The sequence below is a fragment of the Osmerus eperlanus genome, chromosome 7, assembly GCF_963692335.1.
Source record: "Osmerus eperlanus chromosome 7, fOsmEpe2.1, whole genome shotgun sequence".
NCBI lineage: Eukaryota > Metazoa > Chordata > Actinopteri > Osmeriformes > Osmeridae > Osmerus > Osmerus eperlanus.
Window position 1 is genome coordinate 3,159,997 of NC_085024.1, and position 10,947 is coordinate 3,170,943.

The window sequence follows — 10,947 nt, forward strand, 5'->3', positions numbered from 1 at the left end:
TAGACGCCCGCAGAGGCAGATAAAGCTGCTGCTGATGAGAGGCATTACTGCCCGGCCAGGTCACCACCCCAGCCCCGCTGTGCTCTCCACACACGCCTTAATCAACAGGGGGGGTTTGTGCGTGTGTTTGGGCAAGTGTGTTTGCGTGTGTGTGTGTGTGTTGGTGTGTGCATGTTCTCCTCTTTAAGAACATAAAATACATCTAAAAACCTATCATCCCTCCTCCTTTCCCTCTCTCCCCCCTCCCTCAGATCCAGCGCTCCAGGAACAAGCAGATGAGGGAGTTTTTTCCAGACGGTTTTGGGATCCACCACGCGGGGATGTTGCGAGCCGACCGCAGCCTGATGGAGAGCATGTTCACCCGGGGGTACCTGAAGGTGCTGGTCTGCACCGCCACGCTGGCCTGGGGCGTCAACCTGCCCGCCCACGCCGTCATCATCAAGGTCTGACCCGTCCGGCCGCTCTCTCCCAGTCTGTCCCTCTCCTATTATCTTCCAGTCTCTCTCAGTCTCTCCTATTATCTTCCAGTGTCCCAGTCTCTCCTATTATCTTCCAGTGTCCCAGTCTCTCCTATTATCTTCCAGTGTCCCAGTCTCTCCTATTATCTTCCAGTCTCTCTCAGTCTCTCCTATTATCTTCCAGTGTCCCAGTCTCTCTTATTATCTTCCAGTCTCTCCCAGTATCTCCTATTATCTTGCAGTGTCCCAGTCTCTCCTATTATCTTCCAGTGTCCCAGTCTCTCCTATTATCTTCCAGTCTCTCTCAGTCTCTCCTATTATCTTCCAGTGTCCCAGTCTCTCCTATTATCTTCCAGTCTCTCTCAGTCTCTCCTATTATCTTCCAGTGTCCCAGTCTCTCCTATTATCTTCCAGTCTCTCCCAGTCTCTCCTATTATCTTCCAGTCTCTCCCAGTCTCTCCTATTATCTTCCAGTGTCCCAGTCTCTCCTATTATCTTCCAGTCTCTCTCAGTCTCTCCTATTATCTTCCAGTGTCCCAGTCTCTCCTATTATCTTCCAGTCTCTTTCAGTCTCTCCTATTATCTTCCAGTGTCCCAGTCTCTCCTATTATCTTCCAGTGTCCCAGTCTCTCCTATTATCTTCCAGTCTCTCTCAGTCTCTCCTATTATCTTCCAGTCTCTCTGTCTATCCTATTATCTTCCAGTGTCCCAGTCTCTCCTATTATCTTCCAGTGTCCCAGTCTCTCCTATTATCTTCCAGTGTCCCAGTCTCTCCTATTATCTTCCAGTCTCTCTCAGTCTATCCTATTATCTTCCAGTGTCCCAGTCTCTCCTATTATCTTCCAGTGTCCCAGTCTCTCCTATTATCTTCCAGTCTCTCCCAGTCTCTCCTATTATCTTCCAGTGTCCCAGTCTCTCCTATTTTCTTCCAGTGTCCCAGTCTCTCCTATTATCTTCCAGTGTCCCAGTCTCTCCTATTATCTTCCAGTGTCCCAGTCTCTCCTATTATCTTCCAGTCTCTCTCAGTCTCTCCTATTATCTTCCAGTGTCCCAGTCTCTCTTATTATCTTCCAGTCTCTCCCAGTATCTCCTATTATCTTCCAGTGTCCCAGTCTCTCCTATTATCTTCCAGTCTCTCCCAGTCTCTCCTATTATCTTCCAGTCTCTCCCAGTCTCTCCTATTATCTTCCAGTGTCCCAGTCTCTCCTATTATCTTCCAGTCTCTCTCAGTCTCTCTTATTATCTTCCAGTGTCCCAGTCTCTCCTATTATCTTCCAGTGTCCCAGTCTCTCCTATTATCTTCCAGTGTCCCAGTCTCTCCTATTATCTTCCAGTCTCTCTCAGTCTCTCCTATTATCTTCCAGTGTCCCAGTCTATCCTATTATCTTCCAGTGTCCCAGTCTCTCTTATTATCTTCCAGTGTCCCAGTCTCTCCTATTATATTCCAGTGTCCCAGTCTCTCCTATTATATTCCAGTCTCTCCCAGTCTCTCCTATTATCTTCCAGTCTCTCCCAGTCTCTCCTATTATCTTCCAGTCTCTCTCACTCTCTCCTATTATCTTCCAGTGTCCCAGTCTCTCCTATTATCTTCCAGTCTCTCCTATTATCTTCCAGTCTCTCCCAGTCTCTCCTATTATCTTCCAGTCTCTCTCAGTCTCTCCTATTATCTTCCAGTCTCTCTCAGTCTCTCCTATTATATTCCAGTGTCCCAGTCAGTCCCAGTCTCTCCCTGTATCTGCTGTTATCTTCCGATCTCTTCCTGTATATCTCAGTCTCTGCTTGTGTCTCCTACCATCTTCCAGTCTCTCTCTATCTCCTATTACCTCGGAGTCTCTCCCGAAATCTTCCAGTCTCTCCCAGACGTCTCCATCGCTTCCCACTGCCCTCCCCCTCACAAACGTTCCTCTGTCGTTGCCGCGGTAACAGGGCACCCAGATTTACGACGCCAAGCGGGGCACCCTGGTGGACCTGGGGATCCTGGACGTGATGCAGATCTTCGGCCGCGCCGGCAGGCCCCAGTTTGACCAGTACGGCGAGGGCGCCATCATCACCACCCACGACAAGCTGAGCCATTACCTCACCCTGCTCACTCAGCAGAACCCCATAGAGAGCCAGTTCCTGAACAGTCTGGCTGACAACCTCAATGCAGAGGTACGCACGAACACACACGGACACACACGCATGCCCGTGCACACACACACAGATACACGCGCAGGCGTGTCTATATAAACACACAAATATAGACACACGCGCTGGCGCACAAAGACACAAACAGTCACGTCCATATAAACGCACACACACAGTTACACACACATACAAGAGCATTCCTCACATAAGTTCGACAAAAACAATGAGCACACAAAGGCACGACCGTGTAAACACACACACACACACACAGCTGTTGTAAAGCAAATTTCATGAACACTGAGAGGCGAACGGCACTAGATGGCACCAGACTCCAGGCACAGAACTGTCTGTAGTTGCAGCAGGCCTCCACCGGGTGGTGCTGCAGGACCACGGAGCCGGTTCTGACGCATCCTCCTCTGCTTCCAGGTGGCTCTGGGGACCGTGACCAACGTGGACGAGGGGGTGAGATGGCTGAGCTACACTTACCTGTACGTCCGCATGAGAGCCAACCCCCTGGTCTACGGGATCAACCACACGGCCTATCAGGTAGGAGGGGCGGGGCCTAACTCTGGAACAGGAAACCACGCTGCCCTTGGTTTTGTTTCCAGTTTATTCATGAGGATTCATCTGTGTCTGTCTTTATCCCTCCTTCATCCTATTGTTCTCTCCCTCTCTCTCTCTATTTCTCTATCCTTCTCTCTCTCTCCCTCCATCTCCCTCCATCTCCCTCCATCTCTCTCCCTCCATTTCCCTCTCTTCATCTCTCTCCATCTCCTCCATCCATCTTTCCCTCCATCTCCCTCCCTACATATCTCTCCTTCCTTTTCCCTCCCTCCATCTCTCCCTCCACCTCTCTCCCTCCATCTCTCTCCCTCCATCTTTGTGTCAGATGGACCCTGGTCTGGACATGTACAGGAAGGAGCTGGTGGTGAGCGCTGGCAGGAAGCTGGACAAGGCCCGCATGATCCGTTTCGAGGAGCGAACAGGATACTTCGCCTCCACGGACCTGGGCCGCACCGCCAGTCACTACTACATCAAGTACAACACCATTGAGGTACCAGAACTAGAACCAGAACTAGCCACTTCTACATCAAGTACAACACCATTGAGGTACCAGAACTAGAACCAGAACTAGCCACTTCTACATCAAGTACAACACCATTGAGGTACCAGAACTAGAACCAGAACTAGCCACTTCTACATCAAGTACAACACCATTGAGGTACCAGAACTAGAACCAGAACTAGCCACTTCTACATCAAGTACAACACCATTGAGGTACCAGAACTAGAACCAGAACTAGCCACTTCTACATCAAGTACAACACCATTGAGGTACCAGAACTAGAACCAGAACTAGCCACTTCTACATCAAGTACAACACCATTGAGGTACCAGAACTAGAAACAGCCTGGACTCCAGCCTAACCCTGGACTTTGCCCCTCAGGAACAAATAAAGTGTATTAAGTACAATTGAATGCTGGATGCTGAGGAAACCATTTACTTAGAGAGATAGAAGATTCTAGGGGTGTTTGTTTTGTTTTAGTTCCTTCTCTAAAGTGTATCTGAGCTGCACAACGGTTTATCTGGCCTGGGTTTAATACCATGACTGTCCAGAGGAGCATCGTATTCGTAAACAACCCAGATGATGTTTTGTTGCGCTGATTGGTTGAATCTATCCAATTGCGTCCAGGGGCATTTTGGCCTGTGCTCCTTGACGACACCCCTTGGATATCGCCAGTGATCGGAGAGGTTCCACTCTAATGCCCATGTGCTGATGGGTCTGGCGATGCCAGGCTAGCAAGCTATCGTAACCCTGCTTGTTTATCTTGGTCCTAATGTTTGACCTCCGACCCCCAGACCTTCAACGAGCTTTTCAACTCCCAAAGAACAGAGGCCGACATCCTCAGCATCGTGTCCAAGGCCGAGGAGTTTGAGCAGGTCAAGGTGAGAGGTCACCCCCATCACGCCGTCACCCCCAACCCCTTCCCTTCTGTAGGTTCAGCTGCTGTGACATCATACGTCGTCATGACATCATAGCTTTGGTCGGAGCGGATATCCAAAGACGTGGCATCTGCAGTAATGTCAATCTGGTATGTGTGTGTCTATCCCCGTGTGCGTGCGTGTGTGTGTGCGTGCGCGCGCAGGTCCGTGATGAGGAGATGGAGGAGCTGGAGCAGATGCTGTGTAACTACTGTGAGCTGCCGGCGGCGGGGGGCGTGGAGAACGGATACGGCAAGATCAACATCCTGCTGCAGACTTACATCGGCCGGGGCGAGGTGGACAGCTTCTCCCTCATCTCTGACCTCTCCTACGTGGCTCAGGTCAGTCTGGGGGCGAGAGACACTCCTCTTCTCTGGGGCTTCTCCCTCTATCTTACCGGGGTGTCTTCCCAGAGGCACCGGTCATGGGGGTAGCTTTGTCATGTTGACCTCCAGGTATCTCCTCCTGGTCTGGTACAGAGCACCTGTATGCCTGCCTTCATGGATCATCCTCTGGGTTTGATCCTGGTTCATCCTCAGGAACACGTCCTCAGGTGACTGATGGCTCGGAATCTTCCGTTCTTTTCCTGTCTCTTTCTCTTTTTTCCTTTATTCTCCTTCTCACTCTCATTCGCCCTCCTCTCCCTCTCCTCTACCCCTACTGCCTCCTCCTCTCCCTCTCCTCCCCTCTCCCTCCTCCTCCCTCCTCTCCTCTCATCTCCTCCCTCCTCCCCCCCCTCTCCCTCTGCTACCCTCTCCCTCCTCTCCCCCTCCTCTCCCTCTCCTCCCTTCTCCCTCCCTCCTCTCCTGTCATCTCCACCCTCCTCCCCCCCTCTCTCCCTCTGCTACCCTCTCCCTCCACTCCTCCCTCCTCTCCTCCCCTCTCCCTCCTCTCATCTCCTCCCTTCTCCTCTCCCCCATCCTCTCTGCAGAAGCTATTTGTCCGTCCGTGATTTCCAGCGGTAACTACTTCCATGTGGCTGAATAGCTTGAATAGTTGGTGCAGATTCTCTCTGCTGCTAATGCGTCTGATTTTAGATCTGCCTGCGATGGAGGGGGGGTGGGAGGAGGAGTGGGTGGTGGGTGAGAATTGGGTCCGGTGGTCGGGGGGTGGAGAGGTGAGGAGGGGGAATGAGGGGGCGGATGAGATGTGGGGGCCAGCATTGAGGAGTGGCGGTTGGGGGGGAGGGGGGTGTGGTTTGGGGGTTCGTGGGGGTCTGATCTGTACTCCAGATTGCCTCTTAATACTCCCTCAACCCCCTAACACTAACACACAAACGCATGCACTCTCAAGCACATGAACACACTCTCCCTCACCGACATGTGTTCTTACCAGCAAGATAACACACAAACACACTCTTGCTATCAACAACATAGGGTTTTTCCCAATAACTTATCACACACAGCTTTCTTGACCTCCAACCCCCCTCCACACACACACACACACACACAGCAATGACTTTAGCAACTGGAACATTGAGCAGTTTCCCAGCAGTTGCAGTTGACCACAGCGCTGGTCCTGGGAGAGAGTCTGCCGTAGAGAGCCCTGGGAGCAGAGGTCCCCGGCTCTTAAAGGGACACTGACCCCACACACATCTGCTGGGCTGGAACTAACACAGCGCCCCCTCCTGGAGCCTGCCTCGCAAAGCTGGTCACTGTTAGCTAGTTAGTTAGTTAGTTAGTTAGCTAGTTAGTTAGTTAGCTAGTTAGTTAGTTAGTTAGTTAGTTAGTTAGTTAGTTAGCTAGTTAGTTAGTTAGTTAGCTAGTTAGCTAGTTAGTTAGCTAGTTAGTTAGTTGGTTACTGGAGGTAGTTGGTTAGCTAGTAATGTAGGTAGTAGGTCAGGGTTCAAATTCCGTTTTTTTTAGGTCGGGGGGGTTGATACACGACCTGGGGAAGAAGTTGACCCCCCCGATTGTCATTGTATAAGTCGCACAATGTAGTAGGTAGTTAGTTACTTATTAAGTGGTTAGTAAGGTAATTAGTTTATTAGCGAGTGTGTTAGTTAATTAGCTAGTTAGTTAGCCTGTTTGTGAGCTAGCTTGTTAGCTACTTTGTTAGCTAATCAAGTAGCCAGTTAACTAGTTAGTTAATTAGCTATTAACTTTCTTGGTTAGTTGGTTAAGTAACTAGTAGCTAATGTGTTACTTAGTTTGTTACGTAGTTAGCTTGTTAATTATTTAGTTCATTAATTAGACCTATATATCTGTACTTCTATAAATCTATATATAGTTTGTCCATTTTGTCGATACTCTAAACCTGCCAGAAGCATTGTGAGACCCATACAATCAATCACAGAGCAGCCTCTTCCAACCTATCTGTCAGAGCACAGCCAGACCCAACTAATCCATCACGAGTTCAGTCAGGCCAAAGCTATTAATCAGATCACATTAACGTCTGGTTGAATCAATCACAGCTCCACCAGACCTGACCAGTCAAACGATGATTTTGCCTCGCTCTCTTTCTGTCTCTCTATTTATCTTTCACTCTCATCTCTCTATTGTCTTTGCCTCATTCATATATTCATCTCTATCTTTCTTGCACACATTTACTCTTGAATCTATTTCATGAATTCTCTCTCGCTCCTCATGTCTCACTCTTCTCCCTCCCTAATCTTCGTCCTCCTCCAGAACGCTGCTCGTATCGTGCGGGCCCTGTTTGAGATCGCCCTGAGGATGCGCTGGCCGGCCATGACCTACCGCCTGCTCACCCTCTGCAAGGTCATCGACAAGCGCCTGTGGGGCTTCGCTCACCCGCTTCGCCAGTTCCCCACGCTGCCCCACACGGTGCTGTCCCGCCTGGAGGAAAAGAAGCTGAGCATGGACAAGCTGAAGGAGATGAGGAAGGATGAGATTGGTGAGGAAATGTCTGGAACTGCCTCCTCACTTCCTGTTTTACAGTCGGGGGGGGGGGGGGGTAGTTGGGGGGGGGGGGGGTCAGATCAGACTGGTCATACTTTAGACTTTCTTCACACCACTTTATGACTCTTACTGTGTTTTGTTCATTGTGTGTTTGAGGTGTTGTGTTGTTGTTGTGCATTTCTCCTTCCTGGTTTAGTCCCCAGTAGGGTTTCTACTTCCTGGTTTAGTCCCCAGTAGGGTTTCTACTTCTTGGTTTAGTCCCCAGTAGGGTTTCTACTTCCTGGTTTAGTCCCCAGTAGAGTTTCTACTTCCTGGTTTAGTCCCCAGTAGGGTTTCTACTTCCTGGTTTAGTCCCCAGTAGGGTTTCTACTTCCTGGTTTAGTCCCCAGTAGGGTTTCTACTTCCTGGTTTAGTCCCCAGTAGGGTTTCTACTTCTTGGTTTAGTCCCCAGTAGAGTTTCTACTTCCTGGTTTAGTCCCCAGTAGGGTTTCTACTTCCTGGTTTAGTCCCCAGTAGGGTTTCTACTTCCTGGTTTAGTCCCCAGTAGGGTTTCTACTTCCTGGTTTACTCCCCAGTAGGGTTTCTACTTCCTGGTTTAACCCCCAGTAAGGCTCTTACTTCCTGGTTCCCAGGTCACATGCTGCACCATGTGAACATCGGGCTGAAGGTGAAGCAGTGCGTCCACCAGATCCCCTCCATCATCATGGAGGCCACCATCCAGCCAATCACACGCACCGTCCTCCGTGTGCGCCTCACCATCACCCCCGACTTCAAGTGGCACGACCAGGTAACCACGGAGACCGGGCCGGGCATCACCCAGTCGCCGGTCTCTATTCAAGTCTTCTCTCTCTCTTCTTCTCTCTCTCTCTCCCTATCTCTCTCCCTATCTCTCTCTCCCCCTCTTTGTCCCTCTCTCTCTCCTTTTTTCTTTCCCTCTCTCTCTCTGAGTGTAAAGAGAGGTAGAGAGAGACAGAGACAGAGACAGGTGAAGGAAAGGGAGAATCCCAGTGCATCCTCTCTGTTGCTTTAGAAAATAAATCAGATTGAGCTGCTGGAAGAGCCTGCAGCTTGTGTGTGTGTAGAGTCCCACAAATATGTACTGAGTGTGTGTGTGAAGTAGAGCCCGACCGATATATCGGATATTAGGCATTTTCCAAACTATCGGTATCGGCATTTATAATGGCCGATAAATGAATATTAAAGTTTTAATTTTTAATTTTTTTATTGTTGTGTTTTTGTTCAAAGGACTTTAAGTTTCATATCTTAAGTGTGTATGTGTTTGGCTTTCCTTGCTGCATACACACAGAGACTGCGTTCTTGATGTGTACATGTAAACTACATGATACATGAGAACAAATTGTCCGGTGTCGTTCTGATAGTTTTAGTGTTTTAGGAAGCATCATTAACCTCAGATACGAGTCCGTACTTACAACCTTTCACCCTGTGACCTATGACCTTTCACCCTGTGACCTATGACCTTTCACCCTGTCCTTCAGAGCTTCTTTGACCTACTGTGTTTGTGATATGTACATGTATGTGGTACATGCATTTGTGTGTGAGTTACATGAATGTGTGTGTGTATTATGTGCATGTGTGCATGTGTTGTATATGCGAGTGTGTGTGATGTGTGTGTGTCAGGGGGTAGTCCTAGGGTAGTACTAGGGGGTAGTCCTACGGGGGTAGTCCTAGGGTAGTCCTAGGGGGTAGTCCTAGGGTAGTCCTAGGACCCAGAGTGGGCAGGGGAAGCCCAGAGTAGCGATGTGAAGATGGATGTTTGGCGGCGATTAGAGCTGCATGCTCAGCTCATGGGAGAGCTGTAAGACAACACCCCCAGCTTAACCCTGCTGCATGTGTGTTCACACTGCCCTAGGGGTCCACACACACACATACCACACACACTCGAACACACACACCACACACACCCACACACAGGTTTGGTGGTGTCCTAGTAGAGACTGCTGCACTCCATCCTGTCTGTCATCCCTGACAGCTCAATAGAAGGACCTGTTCAGCAGATCTGCAGGTGTGTGTGCAGGGTGTGTGCGTGCGTGTCCAGGGGCTGTGTGTGTGTGTGTGCATGCTCTGAGTGTGTGTGTGTGTGTTCTGCTTCCTCTCTCTACGTCTCATAAACCTCCTACGCTCCATCAGGACTCTTTCCACAGCAGCCCAAAGACATCAGCAGTACAGGAGAGTACAGTGGAGACAGGGTACTGTAGAGTACAGTAGAGACAGAGTAGAGTACATTAGAACACAGTAGAGTAGAGGCCGAGTAGAGTATAGTAGAGTAGCGTAAGTGCCCTCTGTGGGGCACCGGAGTTCACAGGGGGGCGCGTCATCTCATTTGCTTTGAGGTCAATCATGCATAAAATGTTCCACTATAATTTAATTGTAAAATTAATACATTTTAAAATATCTTTAAAAATCATATGCTTGCATTGCCAAGTCTAATCTAAAAGAAAAATTGGCAGTGAAACGTAGAAGTGGTAATCCCCCGGAAAAACAATGTGTGCACGTCAATGACCGGAGCTTAATCAGTTTCAGATAGCAGCTCGTTTTTCCTGCCGTCAGAGCACTATTTTATAAATGAAACAACATGTCTAATAAACGTAAAACTGCTGAGGACTCATCATCAAAAAAGAAAGTAAGGCTATATCTCGACAGTTATCTTAACTTCGGTTTCATTGAAGGACAGGACTCGGCCCGAATGTGTCATTTGTGGCTAAAAGCTAGCTAATGCAACGACACCAGGAAACAAAACACCAGGGGACTATTGGTGCAGGTCAGGATTTTATTGAAAGGAAGAAGCAGTTGGCACTATCAAAAAGATCCACAGACATCAGATTTTGAATCAATCACTTGGTGTGTGGGAAAAAAGTTGGGAACCCCTGGATTAGAGTACATTAAAGTAGGGTACAATATAATTGAGACAGATTAGAATACAATAGAGTACACTTGAGTAGAGTACAGTAGAGGTCATGTATAATTCAGTAATGAACATGTGAACATATGATGAACAGTTTCATCATAACCCCCCCTCCCCTCTTCCATCAAGTGCATGGTTCAGTCAGACTCTTCTTCTCTGGTCCTCCAGGTGCATGGTTCAGTCAGACTCTCTTCTTCTCTGGTCCTCCAGGGGCATGGTTCAGTCAGACTCTCTTCTTCTCTGGTCCTCCAGGGGCATGGTTCAGTCAGATTATCTTCTCTGGTCCTCCAGGTGCATGGTTCAGTCAGATTCTCTTCTCTGGTCCTCAAGGTGCACGGTTCAGTCATATTCTCTTCTTCTCTGTTCCACCAGGAGCATGGTTTAGTCAGATTCTCTTCTTCTCTGGTCCTCCAGGTGCACTGTTCAGTCAGATTCTCTTCTTCTCTGGTCCTCCAGGTGCACGGTTCAGTTGGGGAGCCCTGGTGGCTGTGGGTGGAGGACCCCGTCAACGACCACATCTACCATTCAGAGTACTTCCTCCTCCAGAAGAAACAGGTTCCTCCTCTCTCTCTCTCTCTCTCTTTTATTAAGGTTTATTT

At 49.0% G+C, this 10,947-nt stretch overlaps 1 protein-coding gene across 1 annotated transcript in view; it reads left to right on the forward strand.

Moving 5' to 3' along the window:
- Positions 1-10,947, forward strand: part of LOC134023784 (activating signal cointegrator 1 complex subunit 3-like) — a 65,700-nt gene that overhangs the window by 26,397 nt on the left and 28,356 nt on the right. Inside the window, exons 5-13 of the mRNA XM_062466146.1 lie at positions 252-443; positions 2,385-2,609; positions 3,012-3,131; positions 3,475-3,639; positions 4,445-4,531; positions 4,732-4,908; positions 7,195-7,420; positions 8,058-8,212; positions 10,805-10,903. Coding sequence (XP_062322130.1) covers positions 252-443; positions 2,385-2,609; positions 3,012-3,131; positions 3,475-3,639; positions 4,445-4,531; positions 4,732-4,908; positions 7,195-7,420; positions 8,058-8,212; positions 10,805-10,903 — 1,446 coding nt within the window. The remainder of the gene's footprint in view (positions 1-251; positions 444-2,384; positions 2,610-3,011; positions 3,132-3,474; positions 3,640-4,444; positions 4,532-4,731; positions 4,909-7,194; positions 7,421-8,057; positions 8,213-10,804; positions 10,904-10,947) is intronic.